General features: G+C 40.2%; 1 protein-coding gene across 3 annotated transcripts in view; it reads left to right on the top strand.

Moving 5' to 3' along the window:
- Positions 1-203: 203 nt before the first annotated feature.
- The window catches only part of chd1 (chromodomain helicase DNA binding protein 1), a 52,425-nt gene continuing 28,676 nt past the window's right edge, over positions 204-23,952 (top strand). The window contains exons 1-13 of one of the 3 annotated variants that reach the window (XM_073477654.1): positions 204-546; positions 2,056-2,162; positions 6,843-7,041; positions 11,619-11,744; positions 11,892-12,088; positions 12,243-12,517; positions 13,294-13,519; positions 15,943-16,043; positions 16,163-16,341; positions 17,536-17,660; positions 17,892-18,108; positions 22,089-22,178; positions 22,347-22,537. In XM_073477654.1, the coding sequence (XP_073333755.1) occupies positions 2,110-2,162; positions 6,843-7,041; positions 11,619-11,744; positions 11,892-12,088; positions 12,243-12,517; positions 13,294-13,519; positions 15,943-16,043; positions 16,163-16,341; positions 17,536-17,660; positions 17,892-18,108; positions 22,089-22,178; positions 22,347-22,537 (1,979 nt within the window). In that variant the 5' untranslated portion in view covers positions 204-546; positions 2,056-2,109. Of the gene's footprint in view, positions 547-1,906; positions 1,953-2,055; positions 2,163-6,842; positions 7,042-11,618; positions 11,745-11,891; positions 12,089-12,242; positions 12,518-13,293; positions 13,520-15,942; positions 16,044-16,162; positions 16,342-17,535; positions 17,661-17,891; positions 18,109-22,088; positions 22,179-22,346; positions 22,538-23,952 lie in introns of those variants that run through there. The other 2 variants (XM_073477655.1, XM_073477656.1) reach the window with 2 other exon arrangements.

Here is a 23,952-nt window from a genome sequence, read left to right on the forward strand (position 1 = left end):
AGCCTCCACGTTTCACTTCTCCTAATCGTAGCCTAACGTTAACCCTTTGGGATTTAACTTAAACGTTGACTCCATTTGTTATGAAGAAGTATTTCTTGTCTAAAAATACCCAGCTGCCAGATGTTTGCTGCTGTTGCACTGTGTAGATGAGCACAGTCGTTACGTCACTGTCCGGGGTTTCCTAGAGAAGTGAACCTTTCGGCGTCATGGCGGAGGCCGGTTCTCGGAAGATCCTGGATTGAGATGCCAGCTTTCTACAATCGCAGTGACCGAAGAACATAAGACTTTGCTTACATCAAAAACGGGGAAGGGGATTTACTTGATTTTCGGAGGGAAAGTAAAACCAACATTGCGCCAGATTTACCGAAGTGAGTCGTTCGGGGCTGCTCTCCCTAACTGGGAGAAAGCTGGCTAGCTAGCAAGCTAGCGTAAGGTAGCGCTAGCTATCAGCGCCTGCTAACGCTAGCTCACTAGCTGAATAAAAGAAGAAAGGACCTCTGAAGTGGAAAGGCTCATTTAGACAACTGTTTTATTGGAGTTTCCCAGGTAACCTAAAACAATACTATGTATCATACAGCGTGGAGTTACTTAACTCCTAGTTCAGCGAGAAAGTCAGCTAACTTGCATGTTGATGTGGTAAAAGCCGCGAGAAGTGAGCGGCGAATGAAAACAAGATGGAAGAGGGTGAAATTAGGTTAGCTAATTCTGGTTTGTGGGGTTAAGAACGAGTCCTAACTAAGTTTCAGGCTCTTCTGTGACCCATTGCTGGCAGGGAAGTGTGCACAGTTAAATACTGTTGACTGTTGAACGTCGAGTATCGGTTTGAATTGGAAAATGGACATTCCAGCAGTTCCCTGCTGAACTAGCGCAAAGTTTTGTCATTTTGTTAGCTTCTTTGCTAGCCTCGTGCTTCCTATCATTAGCTATTGCTACTTTCCTTGACAACCCCCGTAAACGCTTGGCGATCGCTCCTCTCACTACATGTTAATTGAACCCACGTTGACGTTAAAACAGCAGTGTATTTATCGTTTGACCCACGTAGTCGCGACACATGTTGTAGAATTATTAAAATAACTGTTGCTCTTATTCTTGTACAAGTTTTATGATGATCAAAACCAGAACCTCAGAATACTAGCATAACATAAGCGCTTGCAAACAGTTAGGCGTAGGGGACAGCCACTACACTGTAGCAATGAAGTGGCTGGCATTAATCAAGCTGTTTGTGGTAACTTATTACAGTAATGGCGCTTGTTGCGGCATATTGTTCGCCGTTTGAATATCGAAATAAAATACTGGCTGGCGCGTTGGCTGTGTCTGCATACATTACTGCGAACGTACCCCGCCAATACAGAATGTTGGCGTCATTAGCCGGTATAAGCTAGTTGGCTTCTAGCTACACTGCAGTCACAGTCAGACTTAGTGTTACCCGGAGTAGATGGCATCAAGGTTGACAAAAGAACGTTTACTATTATACGTTTTGGCCATGGCTAAGATTATTGCGGTTATCTAGTGTTTAGAGTGCCCACGGAGCTTTGTGTGCATGTGGAAACACGCTACATAGGCCCGATAGGCCTCTGTGTAGAGGGAACAAATACAGTCAAGTTAGAGTAACATTAGCTACGGCCATCCACACACCGCCGTCTGTTCTGGTTTTAACTTGCGATATTCATAAAAAATAATGTGTCTGGTGTGCAAGAGACTGTTACCCAACATCAAAAGTAAAAAACAGCATATTACCAAAGAAATCTTCCCATTTGAAAAAGTGTCCTGCGACTCTGTGTTGACACTGGGTCAGTCCATTGGTTAAACTTTGATGCAGGGGCTATAGTTCGTTGGGCCGGTGTAGTGAGCTGCTAATGGGTTTTATATTGTAAATATGAGGATTTGTAACTGAAATGTAATCAACTGGCAAGACTGTGCCCAAAACTCATAATCAGTCCCCTTTACTGCCGGTAAGGCATCATGTTACTGGAATTTGTCAGCTTTGATGAAGGCACAGTCCTGGCATATTTCAGGCTGTGTCTCTAATGATGTTATTGTGATCTTCTCTTACAGTTTTTCCACGTGGAACAGGTTGTCAGGGGGAAGTCTCTCTTTTTTGACTTCAGCATGGCTGGACGCGGTGAAGACGAAAGTGTAAGCAACAGCAGTGGAGAATCAAGGTACATCAACCACTCATCTTTCGCCAAAGAACATCAAAGTAGTCGGGTTGATAGGGATGAAAATATTGAGTTTTTATTAAAGTCATTTCTCAGGTGATGCCCCTGATAATATAATGATGATACCCTCATTTTTACACAGTAGACTGCAGCGTACTCTCATTTCTATGTCCAGGACTCAAGTTTGTTTGTATTGAATACATCGATCTTTTATAAAGTTTTACTGATGTCTAATGGTATGGTTGTGTTTCTGTACTCATCTGTTGTTTACACTATAAAGCAGCAGTATATACTGCGTACAGGCTAGATTTTACAATTCTGGAAATTGTGGGCTGCAGTAAATAGCTCCTGATTACAGGTTAAACTGTGGAATGCCAGGTAATCCAACTCAAATGTGCACTTGCATGTATGTAATTTGCTAACACATCGCATTGCCAGATGATGTGAGATTGTGTTGTGGTAGAAGTTGTGTAGTGGGCACTCCAGCTGTGCTCAACCAATTGAATTTTTGAAATGAATGATGGGGCTGTGTTTTCTGATGCAGTGTTGCCAACGTTTAATAATTCATTTTATTTCATTCCGTTTTTATTATTATCATAGATGAAAAGTAACTCAACAAATCAAATGTTGAAGGTTCTCAGTCATCCAGGTCATGGTAATTCTAAGTGCTGTATCATAGGTAACAGTCCAGCTACCTACGATACAGCACTTAGTAACATCAAATGTCTTTCACTCAAACTGACCTGTTCAAGTTCAAACTGTTCTACAGCAGATTCCTGTTCTGTTGAACTTAAAAAACAGAATCACATTACAATAGAAAATGAAAAACAATCCACAGAAAAAAGACAACAAAACATATACATCTGCATGTACACTACAGAGGAGACTCAATAGAATGAGCATGATGTTACATGAGTTTTTAAATCAATGGTTGCAGGTGTGTCCTTTCATTAAATGGTGTGTTTAGTTTACATGCTTGTTTGTAGTGTATAAAAGAAGTTACTTCTCTAACATATTAGATCTCATTCCGGATTTTAGTTTGTGTGAAAAGATGAACTCATAGTTATTTTGTAAGGCAATACAGGAATAAGTATAAGTTAAATTGATAGTGATGAGTTCCTGTCATGTGTTGTGTCTTCACAAGTCCACCAGTGGAGAGCAGCCTCTGTGCTGCACTGTTAGCTCTGGGGAGGGCCATCGTTGTACAAGATGTTGAGCAGGTGCAGGGTTTTGACATAGAACTGACTGAGTATGGTTATTTTCTTGATCACAGATCTTTAAGTTATGTAATGCTGTGGTGTGTGTTGGTCAGCTGGTCTCGTTTGTTACTGCTGATGGCTACTCCGCTCTGTTAGCATTAGTCCGGGTGTAAAAAGGTAATCTCACAAAGGTAATTATTTAGTCATTAAATAAATGAAATGCTTGCAACCTCTAACCTAATAATTACACATTGATCAACTTTTGACGTTGGTGAATTGATTCTAAATCATAGGAGATAGGAATCCTGTGATTTAGAATCATTCACCAATGTCAAAAATTGATTTTCTAAATGTTAATTAATAATGCAATAATGTGTAATTATTAGGTGGCACTCAACTGCTAGGGATGTGCAGCACCTGGACAACGTGCAGTGTGCACACACTAGAGTTATCTTGGACTTAAAAAGGCAGAGGTTGCAAGCATTTCATTTACTTAATGACTAAATAATTACCTTTGTGAGACTGTGACTGAACGTGAAGTAGGCCACATGTTTGTGGATAGTTTTTATACCCGGACTACTGCTAACAGTGGAGTAGCCATCAGCAGTAAGAAATGAGACCAGCTGACAAACACACACCATAGCATTAGGTAACTTAAAAATCTTTTTCATTCATTAAGACATTATTTCTTTGTGTAAAAAGTGTATCCGTTTGTTCTAATGATGTCGGTGGGGCACGAAGCGTTTAATGTCAGCCGTTGCATGCGCTATGATCTTATTTATCTTTTCCTGTCCTAATGTTGGTTAGGGTTACTTATCATAGAGACCCCTTCAAAACTCATATTGTGACTCGAACCCTGGTTTGAATGATGCCTTCACCATGTCGGACAGAATTCATGGCCGCATAGCTAAACATTCAGCTGACTAATGGTTACTAACGGCTATCAACCCATGTCTGTATTTTTTAATTAACTTTGTGTGGGCTCCTGCTAGCATAACATACCTGATGTAGAGGGGGAAACAGGAGAGGAACTACGAGCTAGGCTGTCAAACTGTGTATATTCTCCGTCTGTATGTGATGTACTTTCGCTAGATGTTTTGAAAGATTGCTCGTGTTCCCGCCCTTACATGCAAAAGACTTGTTTCACTTTTGGTGATGAGCATTGTCTGCATGGATTCTCGTGAAGTATGACCAAGCTTTTGAACATTTGGCTCTCTCCGTTATTGCCACTCAGCGCTCTCTGTCTGTGCTGGTGTGTGTGAGGTAACAAACAGACAGTGAGAGCCTGCCCCGCCCCCTGCACAGATCAGGCTCCCACACGGATCTGTGTTCAGGATTGGGAATAGTTACAATCCATCATATATGAATGCCTTAATTTTTTCAATACTGATAGTGTTGGAGCTTATTGATACCACGGTCTTTCTAAATTTAACCACGGGACCCGCTTAATACCGGGTTTCGGTACCCATCCCTAGATATAAGACGGAGTCCTCTCCATTTCTATGCTTTATTAACAAGTGTGTGAAAGAGCAAACTGATACAACATTAGTCTAAAGTTATACGGGGGAGTCCTCTCCTTCTGCGCAGGTGTGTGAATTGACGTGTAGCTATATGAAGCATCCATAGTGAAAAATAATATGGGCTAACTTGAAGAAGTAAAACGCAGCCCTCTTCTCCTCTGTTGGTCCTCTCCTACCAATAAAAGAAAAAGGAACACTCCACCACCCTGCCTGCTAAGGAAAAGTACATTGCTCCTGCAAACACTGCTAGTTGTGTTTACAGTGATATACTGGGGAGGCAAATTATATTTTTCCCAGGATGTGGGGTCATGCCCAAGCTGTCCCCCAGAGATTTACACCTATGTGATTTGACAAACAAGCTATTATTAAATGTGTGACTATCACCCACTGGGTGATTCCTCATCTAGTTGTGGCTAGCTAGTAGTCAATTATTCTTGTAGTATTCATTAACTATCCTTTTTTCTAGAATTAACTTGCATCCCCACAGAGTTGTATTATCAATTTACTTGAATTAAACTACATTTCAGTGATTAAAATAACTTACATTTATGACTATCTTTTTATGAATAATTCTGAATATTTGTCAATATCTCTGAGGGAACCTGTCGATTGTCTTTGATTGACAGCTGTCGCGTGTCATGGTGCCCCGAGCGCACAGTAGGCCAGCCTCCAGGATGAGGTAAACAGTCGGTTCATGTGGAACACTTACTTTATACTTAGTCTTTATATCAACACGAATATTCCAAACGGTTATTTAACAGATCTGTGTTTCCCTGCATATTACTATCAAATGACTGTGTTTGCTGTAACGTTACAGTGTGGCACTCATGTGAAGTTGCTGGGCAGTTTTTTTCCTTTTCTGCGAGAATGATAATCATGATTCCATGTTCAATGTTGCTCGTTTCAGTGTTGACATCTACCCAATGCCTATTGTTGTAGTCACTGAGCTGTGAGCCGTGAGGACTACTGCCAGCCCTATCTTTATAGATGGAGTTTGCCTTTGATAATTATTAATAAAAATGATGATGTGATTTCCCTAAGCAAGAAGGAGAAAGGGAGGCAGGGAGAGAGAGTGCACAGGAAAAAAACCTGACCTGTAAACTGTAATATTTTCATGTCTGTGACATATTCTACGGATAGACTTTGAAACTGTAGTGAAATACTGGTATGATGTCAATATGACTGTCCACAGGTTGTTTTCAGGTGTTCATTTGCCGAGAACGACAATATGTTGTGTAGCATGAAAATTAAAGTAGTTGGCTCCTTAAATTGTGTGCAGGTGCCCCTAACATTTAAGTGGGTGATTTCAAGTATGGAGTAGTAGTAGTAGTAGTACTAGTGTAAAAAAATGTATAATAGGGGTGTCACGCTTCTCCAAATAAAGCTATTTGACTTTTGATTTTAGGGTCACAATTCAATTTTCTAGTTAAATACATTATTGCATTACTGACGGCTATGCTGTTGTCAGAATATTGCATCTGGCTTAGTAAAGATCAACAGGTCATTGTTTTTTTGCACTGACAACCGTCATTTAAATTTTCAAATTCTTCTTTGAAAAGATGAGGGTATTTTATGACAACAGCTTGATTTTATCCTGGTGACTTTTTGCATGTTAGTGTTAGGCAAGTTCCAATAATATTCATGCGTTACATAATGTTGTGTAACACATAATGTTAAGCTGACCCAGGGCCTGGGTTAATAGAACGGCATGACCCAGACCTGATTGTCTGTATAAAACGTGTATCTAAAGCAGTACGGGTTCAGGGTTGGGTCTGTGGTCCTAGGGTTCGGGTGGACCCTTGAAGACCTCGTGGCTATAGCAAGTAGTAGTGGTAGTAGTAGTGGTGTTTGTGTAATTACTCTTACTTCCAGAGGGGTAGACAAAAGTTCAACACTGCCTGTTTAATCTTTTAAATACTCATGTACAAATATGTGTTTTGTGATTTTCTCCTTACATGGGACAGTAATTCTGATGATGAATCCGCTTCTGGATCGGGGTCCCAATCGGGGTCCGGCTCAGGCTCCAGTTCCAGCTCCTCCAGCAGCAGCAGCCAATCAGGGAGCAGTGACTCAGGTAGTGGCTCAGAGTCTGGCAGCCAGTCAGATTCTGAATCCAAGGAGAAGATGGAACAGCCAAATAAGTCAAACATCGACGGAGCTGAGGTAAAAAAAAAAAAAAGTATTTACAGGAAATTGGCTGGTATTTGTCACTTGAACTGGATATGTGGTGAAAATGAAATTCTGACAAGAAATTTTTGATCATTATATGTTAACTAAAGCAGCCTTTAACTAATCAGCGTCAAATTGCTTAATACTGCTCGAAACTATTTGTCAAAATAGACTAGTTCAGAGGTCACTAATTGGTGGACTACGGACCAGACCTGGACTTATAACTGATAAACTTTTGAGAATTATTAGTGTTTCTATTGTAGCTGTCACAGCTTTTCTTGCCTTTACAACACTGATTTAGCGGCCCACAGACCAATTGCATGTGTTGTAAATCATCTCAAGTGACGCCACGCAGCCAATCAAATCAGTGCATTCGGGAAAGCAGAGCAACGGAGACTCGTGCGAGTGAGGTACACATGACAAGTGACAACAGTCTGAGAATAAGTAGTCAGATAAGATGTTTATCACATGGCCTGCTCTAAAAAGAGATATGTTGACAACGAAAACTGAGCTTTTAATCAAGAATGGACTTTTACATGTTTATTCTTCCCACGGGTTCAATCCGAGTATGTCTCATATGTTCTGAGACCATGGTGGTTACTAAAAGTGGCTACTTGAAGCACCACTGAGACAAAGCAAATGTCCTCTGAGCAGACATAACCTCTGAAATCTGAATTTGATCTGAGGGCACACAAAATAAACATTAGAGTTCACTTGTCTAACTGAACTAGAGAAAGTGGGAGATTGGGAAATGGCTGCTTAGTTAAATGTGTTGAGATTAGGAGTAGCGATGCACAGAAGTCACAGTTTGGTATGTACCTCGGTGTCACACTTTTAAAAAAAAAATCTCAAATGCTTTGGGCCAGGTTTGTTTTCATTAATTTTCAACTGTCAGTAGTGCATTACAGTTTGTTCCACCAAGTTAGGACATAAGCCATTTTATAATTACATTTAAAAATGAAATTGTTTAAGATGAAGAAGTTGCTTTTCAAAGACAATAACAAAAGCAAGCAAGAAATAATTCTAATAATTCTGTATATAGTTTATTGAAAATTCACACTAAACAGTAATGATTTAAGCCCTGGTTTAAATGATGATTATGGATTTAAATTTAGTGGACATCAGGTATTCATGAAGCTTGTTACACAGGTGGGGAGCATGGAAACTAAAAGCTGCCACACCTTGGTAGTGCATTTGACTTCAAACAGTGAACATCAACTCTATCATATTTTTATGGAGGCTGATAAATGAAAATCTGATGTAAATGCTAATTACTTCTTTAATGTCTTTCATATCAAGTTGTTGGATTTGTGTTTATTTATTTAATGCATTGCTCCAGTGAATGATACATCTGGATAATGGTTTCTTATATATGTTAGCATTTTTATACGTTTCCACTTGCATATAACTGTTGAACAACGCTGATACACCGTCCTTGTCTGATCCACCACTCGCTCTCTGAAACCTTCCCACACAGCTGATTTAAAAAGCAGCAGGTGTGTCCTCTACAGATGTTTCTCCTTTCAAGTGATGCCATTGCTGCAGCGTTAAAGGTGCCGCGACACAGCAGAAAAGGAAGGGGGACTTCTATTTTATCTAGCTGATTCTGCTTTAGCTGCCGTGCGCACCAACAACCACCAGGTGGCACATGTGAGCATTCCAGACTACAGTGAACACATCAGGGCCCTGACAGTCCTCTGATCGGCCTGACATTAGAACTATCATTATGATTAATAGGGGATGGGGTGTTGGTGGGGGAAATAATTCATCTTTGATGAGGAACATACAATGTAAACTGTTTTAAGATTTCAATGTCCTTTTAATGCTCAACAACATGTAAAAGTAGAGTAAGAGTCAAAGACATAATACACAAGTAAGACTAAGAATTGTTAGTTAGTAGGGGAGAGGGGTTTTCCCCTTGATCCGTTTCCTGAGACAGGGATACGGTCGAATAAAATTACATGTTTTATTTCTTTACATTCTGTGTGTGTAGCAGACAGCAGCAGCAGGGCCGGGCCAGGAGGGCTACTGTGACTACATACCTAATTAGCATCACAGTGGACCTTTTTGTTCACTTAATGGGCCACCGTCCAACAGGTCTCCCAGCCCCCACAAGGTGCATTGTCACACAGAGAGCAAGAGCCTTGCATGCTGTGCTGAATACAGACACATCATATGAAAGGAGAAACAACTGTAGCTGCGGTTTCTCTTGTGAATTAGCCATAACGCAACACAGTAGGTACATCCCCAATTCCCTTATTTGTCGTTTCCTCGCTCCTTGGTCCTTGCTTGAACAGGAAGTCATTCCTGTTCGCCATCTTGCAGGCTTTCCCAATGCTCTTATTTGTGCTCAAATGCTTTACATTTTGTTTGTTGTCTGATTCACCATTGAGTTAATATGTGGCAGCCTGAATTAAGGTGAACAAAAGAACCACAAAAAAAATTTCTCCAATTATTAGAAACACAAAATCTAGAAGTGGTTTAATAAACAGAAGCTTTGTTTGCTTGAAAAGTAATAATCAGGATATCAGTAGATGCATCATATCCCAATAAGTGATTAAAGTTGCAAGAAAGAAATAGGAACTGATCTCTTACAAACTGCAAAACCAGATCGATACAGATCCAGCTCTGTTTCTCCAGGGAAAGTGAAACTGATGTTGCTTCACATGACGCTTCAGAGGAAAGGACGTCTTATTTCTCTTAATACTTAATCTTTTCCTTTCTCCTCCCATGGTTTCCTTGCGCCTTTCCACGAATCCTTGGTGGGAGAGACTAAGACACAAAGAAAAGATGCAAGCGAGGGAAAAATGGATGCAATTTAAGGGAACTGGGATGTACCTAGTGTCTTCTTCTTTGTCGTCTTTTTCCTCTTCTTCTGCGTTTGTTATTTAATGGTTGTTTGAAAACAGTTTTAGCCGCATTAGTACCATTTACTGGATTGGAGTGTGGATCAGGACAGTTAGAATCTCACCCATGCTCTCACCATTTGACAGTCTTACGTATTTGCCGTATGACTGGGTGCGCCAAACCTTAACGTCCGTGGCAAGTTGGTTAGGGATGGATATGTGTAGAGTAGAGTTATTCCGATTCCGATACCAGTATCGGAAATGCCTCCGATACTGCCGAAAATGCTGGCATCGGTATGGGGCAAGTACTGGAGTCCAGGCACCGATCCAATACCACGTAATTTATTCGAAATAGGAATCTATTTACTGGTTAGCTCCGTTAGCTCCGAGATTCCACTGGATACGTGTCCGCTGCGTTACGGCTCCGGTACGATTTTGCTCCGTCGTCCTCGGGCAATCCCCACGAGCTGCGTTTTGAGTCCGCCACAGCACAGCTCCGCCAAACAGCTGGAGTTAGGAAACTGAGGAATTCCCGCGATAATTACATAATCACGCACGACCGCAGTTATGTGTATGTGTTTTAAACACAACAACACGAAGTGTTCCCGACTGAAGGATTAGAAGAAGAGCGCGTATTTGTCTCTTATGTGAGATTTTGTGCTTGTATCAACACGGAGTGATTTATTTTGAAAATTAACCGGATGTCATGTTGTTGTTTCGTGTCTGACTCCCTGTCTACTCTGTGCTGAATTTGGCTGAATTGCTGCGTTGTGCTGCGGCATCCTCCAGAAATAGAAGTCCTGCCTATCTGCTCTGCTTCTTTGCCGCTCTTAAAACAGTTGTGCTGTGCTGCCATCGACAGCTGCTGTTTTAGAGGTGTGAAGAAGAATTGATCACCTGACACCTGTAGACAAGGAGCTAATTGTGTCTGCACTTTATTTTTAAAAAAAATAATTATTCCTAGATTTATTTAGTTAAGTTGCACAACTATTTTATACTGTTCTATTTAAAAATAAATGGCTTTCATTTGCTGTATTCATTCACCCACAGCATAAGTATCGGAATGGGTATCGGGAGGGAAAAAATGGTATCGGAACATCTCTAGTGTACAGTTACACCTCTAGTCGAGAGGGTTGGTTGAGACTGTTAAGATGTGGGGGAAAAAGAAAGTTGAAATGCAACTTACACTACTTTTTTTTCTTTTTCTTAAGTTAAATTATTTTAAGAGGCACATTTTTCAAAACCTCTGTTATGTATTTTGTTTTTGAAAAGCAGCCAGTTTCACTTGAAATTATAAAATTAATTTATTATTTGAGTACTTACTTGTAATCCCTTCAGTTCAATGTGAAAATAGTTGAAATATTAAGGAATTGTACTTTACTTTGACAGGCAGTTGTTTACTACATTCAGACGTTGATACAACTACTAGGCTTCTTCACTGTGCTGTATATGGCACTGAATCATAATGCAAGTTATTACTATGATATTCTGGACATTCGCTTGGGAAGATTTTCTCTGGACCTCCTTTGAATTCTAGTTGAATACCCCATGGACTAGATAAAACATTTCCTTGCATTCCTGCTGCAGAAGTGGCACAATTGCAGATATTTGCTATTGGCGCAGTTATTTTTGGGTGTTTTTAATACAGTGGTTAAGTCTTGTCATGTGATAGCTTTATATAATGTTCCCATATTTTTCCCTTACCTTGCTCTGCACTTATTGCAGTTCTGGAAGTCTAACCCAAGCATCCTAGCAGTGCAAAGATCTGCTATGCTCAGGAAACAACAGCTGCAGCAACAGCAGCAGCAGCAGCAGCAGAGACAAAGCTCGTCAAACAGTGGATCTGATGAGGTTTGTTTCAAACGGATCCCCAATATACTTTTCCTGTGTTGTTTGACTGGAAACTGATTAATGCCATTAGAGAATGCTATATCTGTGATTGTAGGTGCACTATCTGATGATTCATGAGATTCTTTCTTTGATAATAATCTTTTCCAGGACTCATCAAGTAGTGATGAATCTGACTCATCGAGTGGTTCCAAAAGAAGAAGAAATTCAGGCTCCTCTGACTCTGGATCGGGTTCTGGATCTGGTAGTGGTTCTGGATCAGACTCATCAGCAGAGGGCAACAGTGACGAAACGGCATCAGACTATGAACCCAGTCACAAAATCAAAAGCAGAAAGCCCCCAACCAAGTAAGTGGGCAGCTGCCATCTCATGGTCGCCTGGGTGTACAGGGTTACATTATTGTCAGAACTATTTCCCTTAGTAGTGGTCACTCCCATCAGCCATTTATGTATTGATCATTATCATTGATCAATTTCCTTCTCATCTCTTGTCATATGTCAGGATGAATTTTCGGAATGGGAAGAAAAGCAGCACCCAGAGGAAGAAAGTCCAAAAGGGTTCTTCTTCTGAGGATGAGGATGACAACTACAAGAAGGTGGCGTCTGCTGGACCACGGCGGCAAGCCACAGTCAACATCAGCTATAAGGAGGATGAGGAACTGAAGACCGACTCAGATGACCTGGTGGAAGTTCTGGGTGAAGATGTCCCTCAGCCTGAGGAAGATGAGTTTGAAACACTGGAGAGAGTGATGGATAGCAGGATAGGAAGGAAAAGAGGTAAACAGTACTAAGATTGATGTCATTCATTCTGATATAACTGCCACTATAGACAGGAATTTAGCCATGTATGGAATTCAGGATTATCATCAAATTTTAAGAGTAGAGGGATAACAGGATGGTGGCTTACACCTTACAGGGTAACTCCAACGGTTTTCCACATTAAAATATTTTTACAGATTTTGAGGGGTACTACTGCTTATGTGAAAAAAGTAGTATAAAGCCTTTTGTGGCTCTAGAGGACACTGAATGTAATCTGATAAATTGCCTCCAGTGATGTCACTTAGTGTCTAAATTGCACTGTGGGTAAGCTAGGTGGCAGGTTTAGGAAAGCAGTCCACTGGTCTAGCATTGTACTCTTGTACATGTTAATGTTGGACTCATTATGGACAGTATAAAAACAAATCAATACAGCAAACAAAGTTAATAAAGCAGAGCCAGAGATATCCCCTTTTTGACACCTTTGTGACATTCTTCTTCCTTGTCTACAATAACCATAACTTAGCCACAGAGTGACATCAGTGGAGGCAGTTTATCAGGGTACATGCAGCTTGTGCTGGAGCCACAAAAGACTTTATTTATACTACTTTTTTCACATATGCAGTATCACGCCACAAGACCTGTAAACACACTTTAATGTGTACAATTGGTGGAGTTACCCTTAAGGCAAAAACAGCTTGAACCACTGTTCAACTGTTCACATTCAAAACAAAGCCCTGTTAAGTGTTAATGAATACATTTGTTACACACTATTCCTTTATTCTTTTCTCTAACAGCAACAGGAAGTGCAACCACTGTATATGCTGTAGAAGCAGACGGGGACCCCAATAACAACTTCAATTCCAATAAAGAGGCGGGTGAGATCCAGTATTTGATAAAGTGGAAGAATTGGGCCCATATCCACAACACTTGGGAGACAGAAGAGACGCTTAAGTTACAGAATGTCAAGGGCATGAAGAAACTGGACAATTTCAAGAAAAAGGACACGGAGAAAAAGAGATGGTGAGAGCTTGTAAAATAGACAGATGCATAAAAGTGCTGTGAAAACTTGTCACCTTAATTTGGTTTCCCTAATTGGGTCCTTATAATGTACTGATGATGCAAGATGACATTTGCCATCACTGTTAACTTTCAGCCTCTAAAATTTCATGTTTACTCCTCTTGGTTTTTTAAAAAGACAGTGTGAACATGGTAAGGACCAGAATTAAAAAATCAAGTGTATAATTTTTTTCCCTTGGCTTGGAACACATCAACCAAACTACAGGTACAACCATTCTTGACTGCTTCGACTTAAATAATTGTTAAAGTAATCTGTCAAAATAGCCATGTTTACAGAAAACCAATGACATTCAGTGGAACCTGTATATTCAGTATGAATGCCAGTGTAAGCCACTGACATAACTGCCATCCCACAAGACTCTACGGAACTTTAAAACTTAACTCTAAAATTGCCCTCAGCTACCCTTGAGCCCATGTGATTAATGACGATTTTGGCCACTTTCATTAATTAAAATTGGAACAAAAATGGCACTTAGTAGAGCACATACCTCCACCAAGGCCCAATAGTCCCCTTATCTGCATCAAATTGTACACACTCTTAATATCAGCTACCGAGATATGATATAATATTAATATAATATTTTTTTTCAAGACATGCATTATTCCTTAAGATATTAACAAAAATGTGGAAAAATGCCCTAGCTCACAATGTTGAAGAAAGTGGAGAAAAAAAATTCTAACTTTGTCCCTTTATCCGGATCTGTACAAAAAGTTAATGGGGTCTATTCTGTGCCCAGATCCAGATGTTTCCTGTAAATCGGTTCTCTATATGTAGTCAAAACATAACCTCCTTGGTGGAGTTAATTAGTGCTGTCATATCAGCGCTAATATAGACTTTCACTCCACAATTATCATGATCATAAGAATTCTGAATAACAATATTATTATAATATGTACTCTCAATACAGGTAAAGTGTCTTTCTTCCATCATCTCTTTGGACATGATTTTATGCAGCAGTGGTAGCCACATTCTGTGGGAGTAGCTAGCTAGTTACTGCATCTTTTGCTTCTTCTTTTTTTTTTTTTTTTTTACCATTTTACCAGCTCTAAGGTCCATTACTAGAATGGAAATTATTTACACAATATTATCATATCATTAGCATCAATTTTTCATTTTTGAATATCAGTTATTGCCAATACCAATATACTGTGACATGCCTAATTAAATTCAATGGTCAACTATTGTGTCTTTTGAGCAATAAAAAAACGAGATGTCTCATCTTTTTTAGTGGGACCATTGCACTTGTAATGAGACATTAAAGGTATATTCTGGATTATCTTCTGCTGCACTGTCAACGAAAACAATTTCCTGGACTTTACAGTGGTTAAAACTGGTTATCTTCTAAAAAATGAATTTGCCAAATATAAAATTTCATGTACTACATTTTTGAAAAACAAGTGCAGTGGCCTCTTGGCATTGAAGCCTTCTTGAGAACCGTTCATCTAAACTGCTGTCACATTGCATAAACAGGGACTTTAAATTTCTCTTCTGTGGTAGCAAACAACATGCATCGTTTCAGTAGCTAGTGCAAACTGAATGACGTGAATTCAACCCTCAGCCCCTTCCCTACTGCTGTAGAGTGAGGCTGGTTTCAGACCGAATCCGGCTGTGTGGCAAAAATGCAGGTTTTCCCCATACATTTTAATGAGAACAGTCTGTTTTGGCTGCGATGGTGCTGGTTGTAGGGGTTTTCCGCACAAAAAGACAACGCAGCTGGCTGTAGCAAAAAGTTGAAGCCGACTCAACTTTGAGAGAAACAAAGCCGGCAATCAGACTAACAGAATGAATGACTACCACCACAGTGGATTGTAACGTAGTGTCATATGTATTCGCTCAGAGTGGCATTCTGCACCAGTTGGAAAATACTTTTTTTAAAACTCTGGATGCCAGCGATCGCTTTCGGAGCAACATGCTTAACCTACTGTGGCAGAGGCATGACGGCAGATCACAGGCAAAGTAGAGTGGGCCAGTAGCTGGGCATGCTATGTAGCATGACTAAATGCTACAGAGGCAATACAACGGACATTTCTCCGTGTAGCGTTATGCTTCACTTGTTTAAAACGCACAGTAATGATCTGCCTCACATCCTGGTTGTTTACTATTTTTAATCCTGTGATGTGGACGAACGGTCAATAGTAGGACCAGCATCCTAGTAGCACATAAACAATGCGGCTCTGTCGTTCGGCAAACTGATCAGGGGGGTTTCCAACACGTCGCACACGGTAGATTGGATGAACGGTTCTCAATATATGCAAACCACAGAAAGAAAGACACAGATTCCTTGCCTCATAGTAAGATGATTGATTGTGTTGAAATGGCAGACAGGTTATTGTGTACTTTCTAATGCTTCTTTTCCTCTTACCAGGTTAAAGGCGGCTTCACCTGAGGATATAGAGTATTTTAATTGTCAGGAAGAATTGATGGATGACCTGCACTCTCAGTACCAGCTTGTAGAGCGAATCATAGGTGCGCTTTATTTTTGATGTATTGTTTCTTTGAAACAGTTGAATGTTTCAACTCACTGAATATATTTGATATCACTGGATTTGTATTATTAAAAAGGTCTCTAAATTTCTTTTGAGCAGGACATTCAAACCAGAAGTCAGCGGCCGGTTACCCAGACTACCTGTGCAAATGGCAGGGTTTACCGTATTCGGAGTGCAGCTGGGAAGATGGTGCTCTGATTTCCAAAAAGTTCCAGAAATGCATCGATGACTACATGAGCAGAAATCAGTCCAAGGCCATTCCATCCAGAGACTGCAAGGTAATTCACTGCCAAGTTTCTACTGGCAGTGATAGTATGTTGGTAATATGTTAGACTTTTGAATTTAGTCTAGCTCTTTTGTGTCAGTTTCCAATCTGAAATAAACTGAACTGTGAATTTTGTCTTAAACACTGACATCACTGGCTGCTATGGTTGTAATGGCACACAAAATGAATTGTACCATATATACCAAGGTCTTAAGGGTCACCATTTATTAAATCGTGATGAAAAAATAGATAATAAATGTCAGTAATGCTCTATTGTAAGACTGACCTGTTAATTATTCTTGAACAACTGCAGCTTGCACTTGATTATACAGGGCAGACACAACAGACTGACTAAAGTGCACATGTATATCAGGGCTCAACACTGACCATATGCCGAAATCATGTATTCTCTATGTGTGGGCCTATATCTGCAGCGATAAACACTCAAATAGCATTAGTTACTGTTTGGCATGGTTCACAGTGTTTCCTGTAGAATCCCAGCAGCCGGGGCAAAGGGTTATGTTGTACCTGGATGGTGCGTGTGACAGAGCAGTATCAGAATGAACTTTTTGACTCTGTTTAATCCAAGGGCCAAGCATAGGTTTTAGCAGCTAGGATGAGTTAGGATGATGACTATGATTGCCTTTAGAGATTTACTTGCCAAAAGGACGTTAGCTAGATGAATCCTTTTTCTTATGCTCCAGTAACATAATCCTATTCTCTGACTCTCTGGTGTATATTTTGATTGTTATCACTTCATGAGTGATTGAAGTCCTGTCACTGTTCCAGTTACTCATTCTCAATGTGGAGAGAGAATGGACAGCTGTTTAAGTTCAGTATACTGGACAGCTTCAAAGAGTTGTCAAATAACGTTTTCATGATTCGTAAAACTCTGAAGCAGCATTGGCAGTATTCTTGCTGTGCTGGCCCCCGCAAAAATGTATATAACGGAGACACTAGTTTGAATCTTCAATGAAAAGCTTTCTAAACACTGAGGAGGAGGAGACGACTTACCTTCCTATCTGTTTTTGTTTTGTTCTACCATTCAACACATTTGCGTGATGTCATCGTAAATGACTTGGCATGTTAAAAGTGTTTCATACACGTACTCAACATAGACTGATCTATCTTGGCGTACAATATTTTTTCCTTTCTGCAAATTTTCAAGCACTGTTACACCCCTGTCTGCTGCTATTCTGTCTTGTAGGTGCTGAAACAGAGACCCAGGTTTGTGCCCATGAAAAAGCAGCCTGCTTACATAGGAGGTGATGGACTAGAACTCCGAGACTACCAGTTGGACAGTTTAAACTGGATGGCTCACTCCTGGTGCAAGTATGTTTCAAGTAATACAAATTCTCAGCTTGCATTGTCTTGAAAATCCATTCTGTATTTATGGGTAAAAAGACTCATGGTTTCCCTGGATCCCCAAAAGTTACAGTGGCACCTAATATGTAAATGTTTTATATGCCATGGTCATGGGAATGCCCCATTATTCAACACTGTGTTGGAGTTCCACAATCTGAGCTTTTGTTATTGCTCTCTTCTACTCTTCATCATGCATAGAGGCAACAGTTGCATCCTTGCTGATGAGATGGGTTTAGGGAAGACCATCCAGACCATCAGCTTCCTCAACTACCTGTTTAATGAGCACCAACTGTATGGGCCCTTTTTGCTGGTTGTGCCTCTCTCTACACTAACCTCCTGGCAGAGAGAAATCCACCTCTGGGCCCCTCAGATGAATGTTGTGGTCTATCTGGGAGACATCAGCAGCAGGAATATGGTATGTTGGTCACACACATACAAGCATGATTCTGGGTGGAAAGGGTCATGGTGGACTTGACGTACTGTGCACATATGAAAATAAATAATTCTATCCTATTTTGTGTATAAAGCTTGTTGTTGATAATTTCATAGATTCATTTAAAGGTACAGTGTGTAATATATCGAGTTTTTAAAGGGTGAGTGGTGAGGTTCTAGATTGCAACGCTCTCTCGCTCACCCCTCCCTTTCCGAAGACGTTGGAGAAGCTCCAGAAGTTACGGTGGACCTCACTGACAAGAAACTAATTTTCTAAATATGGACTTGTACACAACAGCGTAGAATATTTCTACTAATTCAAGTGATGAGGTGAAGAGGTATTTGGTTATGTAATCTATAAAAATACAGGTTAGAACTAAAAAAAATGGGATCATACAAAGTAATTATGTAGCACTGTGAAAAATGTTCACAGAATTTATTTACTCAGTGATGAGCAGAGTTCTCAGTTTATCTGTCACACTAAGTCATTACTTTCGCTGTCTCTGGCACAGTCCCAGCCCTGAATATCTTAGTTATATTTAAGCAAAAAGGCCCTTTTGCTTTTCGCTCTGACAAAAAATCCTTGGCCATTGTCTTGCCGGTCAACTCTATTTACTGTTGTCATGTTATGAATGAAATGTGACTCCTCCTACTCATTTCTTATTTTTACTATTGCTTTACTGTAAACAAATAAATGCGAAACATCATATAGAAGCATATTATGTATACAATAACTGGGACGTATATAGCATGTTATGCATTATTATGAATAATAATGTAGTTGCACTTGAGTGGAGTGGCCAGCAAATGGTATCAGGGTGGCTCCCCTTGGGGTCTCCACTGGTCCCGCAATAGTTTACAATGCTCATACACCTGTTTCTAAAATGCAAGAGAGTAACAACAACAGTAACACTGTTTTCAACACAAGAGGTCATATTATGCTAATTTGCAGGTTCATACTTTTATTTGGGGGTCCTGGTAGAATAGGTTTATATGCTTAAATTTTCAAAATACAGTGAGTGAAACATGTTGCCTCTGTTCAATCTTTGGTGAGAGTTGCACATGCGCAATACTTAACGGGCAGGATGAAGCCAGCCAGTCAGGCAGAGTAGGGCTGCAAATGCTGAGCAAAGGTAGTGTGTTCTAAAGTAACGCCGCTACAGCAGTAGCAACTGTATGTCTGCTGACTAACTGGAGTACATATATATTTTATAAATAAATATATATTTATATAACACCTGTTGCATAGTGATGCACTTAAGTTATGGAAGTAAAGGCTCGACTCCACACCAGGCGTTTCAAGCAGTGTTTTCTGTGGGAGAGAGTACCTCCCTTTGGTCTGAGTTTTTTCACTTTGCAGACTTTTTACATGCACAAAAATGTTATATAACGGAATAAAGGAAAGGCAAAAAGCGTAATATGACCTCTTTAATAATCATAGAAGACATTTGGCAGGACAGAAATAGAAGTTACAAAAGTATTGAGAGCCTGAACATGCTGACTTTTAGAAAAGTCTTTCAGGTTTCCTGCACAGACATTATTTTCAATTTGCGACACACAAAACCCCTTTAGTATCCCTTATGACATAATTTGATGAGACATCGATCCCAGATGACGAGGTCAAGTGATAACGCGTTACTTAACATAGTAACTTAAATGTATAACGTTACTAAAATCCTATTAGTAAGTGAGCAGCTCATTAAAAATGGAAGAAATGAATGTGAACTTGTTTATTGGAAAGGGCCTAAAGTGTAGCAAAGTTTGAGGGAACCACTTCGCTGTACCAGACGCTACCACAGGTCATCACCAGTTTACATGCATCAGTTAGACATAAATGTGTACAGATAGAGGAGAGAGGAGCTCAGTGCATCATGGGAAATCCCCTGGCAGTCTAAGCCTATGGCAGCATAGCTAAGAGCCTGTGCATGCCCTAACTATAAGCTCTATCAAAAAGGAAAGCATTAAGCCTACTCTTAAATGTAAAGAGGGTGTCTGCCTCCCGAACCAAGACTGGAAGCTGGTTACACAGGAGAGGAGCTTGATAGCTAAAGGCTCTGCGTCCACCTCTACTTTTGGAGACTTTTAAAGAAAGCTAGTGTACAGGTGCTAATATGGGAGAAATATGATCTCTGATATTAGTTCTTGTCGATACACGCAACAGCATTCTCGATCAGCTGGAGAATCTTTAGATGCTTATAAGGGCAGCCTGATAAAAGAGAATTGCAATAATCCAGCCTTGAAGTAACAAAAGCGTGGACTAATTTCTCTGCATCTTTTTGAGGCAGGATGTTCCTGATTTTTGCAATGTTCCATAGGTTGAAGAAAGCAGTTCTTGAAATTTGTTTTATGTGGGAATTAAAGGACAAATACTGATCAAAGATAACTTCCAGATTCCTTATTGTGGTGCTGGAGGCCAGAGAAATGCGTCCAGAGTAGCTATATCATTAGATAATGTTTCTCTTACATGTTTAGGGCCCTGCACAATAACTGCTGTTTTGTTTTTGTTCAGTAGCAGAAAATTGCTTGTCATGTGGGACTTGTAGTAAAAATATTGCACAAGCCTATGTATGTGTATTTTGTCCTGCGTGATCCTTTCCACCCCCCCAAAAAAATCACTCTTAACAATTACATTGATACAATTTCATATTTCCCTTTTGTGTAATTAAAGGTTAAGATGGCTTAAGATTAGGCCTGTCACAATAATCAATAAATCAATTAATCGTACGATAAATTAAAATGAGCTCGATAATTTTGCCGGCCTCGATAATTTCCATTTGCATGCTTGTTTGTTTTCCTCGTGTCAGTCACCATCCCCATTCACACTGCCGTTTGCATGCGGGGTTCCTGCGCCAATTCTCCGCATCCGCCTTTGTGTGAAAGTTTCAGATGTGGCGAGGGGTGAAATTTCGCTGCGCCTCCGGAGGTATCAGAGGCGCAGTATTGGCGAACTGAGCTGGCGGCGCAGAGCGAGGGCGTGTTGATCTGATGGTGTTGGTGTCTGATAACTCTACAGATCCTTCACTCAACAAAATAAAGATAAATGTCCCACAAAGCAACGTTACAGGACCAAACAACAGTAACGTAGTAACTGGTCGTGTCTTTGGCAACTTATGTGAGGAAAAAAATACCGCAGTTATTCGTGGAGAAGTGTCTGTCAGCCTGTCGGTCTGACCGACTCTTCGTCACATTTCTGCCCGAAAAACAGCGTCTGTCCCCGGCAAAAAACTTTAACTCACCAAGTGTTTGTCGCGCGACGGTCAGTTACTGTTGTCATGGTGACGGTCAGCCCTCCCGACAAGACTCAGTGAACTTAGTGAACCCCGCGAGTGAAATAGTCAGACAGCTTCCAGTTTACTGATGGCGATTATGTAATTATGTAAATTATAGAAAAACGTAACTTTGTCACTTTCCAGGATGTTTGGTGTGTCAGGATCTCAATTACAACACATTATAACAGCATCCATATAATTATAAACAGACAGCTGGTACATGTTTAGATTAACGGGGAAACACCTTGAAAAAAACATACGTCATCATCATGACGTGTACCGTCACGCCTCCACATCACTACAGACAATGGTGCTAACATTGTTGCTGCAGTAAGGAACCGTGGCTGGCCATGGCTCAATTGCTTTGGCCACAGCCTCCATCTTTATTTATTTTGGATATTTAAAATGTCTTCTTCACATTCCAATGTTAAATATTCTTTAGAAATAAAGGTTTATTGATTTTTGAAAGGGTGTACTTGCATTATTTTGCCATTATCATTATATTAGTTGAAAAATGGTCTCAAAGCGACAATATTATCGTTTATCGCAATAATTTCTAGGACAATTTATCGTCCAGCAAAATTTGTTATCGTGACAGGCCTACTTAAGATGTAAGAATACATGCTGCAAAGGCCTCAACTGGTTAATGACTGTCTTTTGATGTTTCCTTTTGTCCTGTGTAATCATCAAATAGATCAGGACACATGAGTGGATGCATGTCCATAGCAAGAGAATGAAATTTAACATCCTCCTCACAACATATGAGATTCTTCTCAAAGACAAGGTAAGCAGCTGCCTCACTTCATAAAGTACAAAGTAATCAATATGGTCTTTGTGTAGTCTCTTTGTGTTCGTCGCTTAATCTCCTTCAAAATGGTATGGTAATGGTCAGTTCTAAAGCTGTGCAGTATTCTGTTAGCACCTGTTAATCTTGTAACAATTGTGTTTCCAGTCCTTTTTGGGCAGTGTTAACTGGGCCTTCATTGGTGTGGATGAGGCGCACAGACTGAAGAATGATGACTCCCTTCTCTACAAGACCATGATGGACTTCAAGTCCAATCACAGGCTTCTGATCACAGGAACGCCACTGCAGAACTCTCTGAAAGAGCTCTGGTCCCTGCTGCACTTCATTATGCCTGAGAAGTATGTCTTACGAATTGTTACACTTATAGACCAACTACACCGACCAGCCACAACATTAAAAAACCACCAACATGTGAAATTATTAACTTTGACCATCTTGTTGCAATGCAATGTTCTGCGACGCACCCAAGGTTTCTCAAAAGAACAATGCATTGTAACAAGATGACCAGTGTTGTTCACTTAAGCTGTCAGTGGTTGAAATATTGTGACTAATCAGTGTAAGTTCTCTACTTGCTGCATTGATTAAGAAGTGCTTTAAGTATGTTCAGTACTCTTTAACACAACTGTCAGGTGTGCACCTTAAAGAACTGTGTGCTTAAGTAAAATAAGTCACAATTTGTCTGACTGAAGGATATACATAGGGATATACATTTTGTACCAAGATGGAACAAAAAGATAAAATAAGAAAGAGACAGAAAATGTCAAAAGGAATGATGAAGGGAAAGAGCTTCACAGAATAAACACTGAACAGATATCAACAGTTGACATGAAAGCTATTGAAACATGCTCTGTTTAAGAGCAAAGGCTCTGAGCTGAGCCAGCAGTCCACTTACTGCCAATAAGGTACAAGGTAATTTAATTGTGATTATACAACACAGGGTTGCATAACAAAATGGAAGTTCATAAACTCATTCATGCTACATAAATTACAGAACATATATACAGTTATTTATATATGAATATGCATAAACATGTAGCACATGTTTAGAATCTGCTTCAGGGTGAATGTAAACAGCAGCAATATGATAGTGATGATAATGTGATTGGCATCTTCACATCTATCACTGTCCACCTCTCATCGTCCCGCTGTAGTCCTGAGCTTCGTCAGCCTGGAACACGGTCCATCTGTCGAGTGCAACAGCTTGATCAAAGATGTTGTGTTGGAGACAGGTCTCTGTGGACACAGCAGTCTCTGATTTCACATTGTTTGGTCAGCCTGAGTCCCATTTATGCATTTCCTTTCTCTGCGACTGGACATTAGCCAGGAGCAGCCTTTAACTATGCTGGAAAACCATGGCTGTTATTCTAACTCTCTTCCTCTCTTGGGCGATCTGTCTGGTTAGGATGGTCGAAAGACACCGTGGTCCATGATCGCCTTAGCCCGCTTTCTTCAATGTTGTAGGCAATACACGTTTCAGCAATAAAGCCAAGGAAAAAAAGGACAGTTAAAAAAACAAAAATGTAGCATAATTTAGAGGAACTACCAACCTCTGCAGCTTCATGGACCACCATTGCCACAGCAAAGAATGGATGGAACACTGGGTGAAACTGAGTAAGAAAATACTGCTGGACCCAGAGTGAATGTCTGTCTAATACCCAACCAAACCCCAACTCCGATGCATTCAATTTCTGCTCTCTAAAATGACCTGTCAAGTATTGGCAATAAAAAGGATTTGATTGCCAGTCCTCTTTAC

Source organism: Pagrus major, chromosome 12 (assembly GCF_040436345.1).
Source record: "Pagrus major chromosome 12, Pma_NU_1.0".
NCBI classification, from domain to species: Eukaryota; Metazoa; Chordata; class Actinopteri; order Spariformes; family Sparidae; genus Pagrus; species Pagrus major.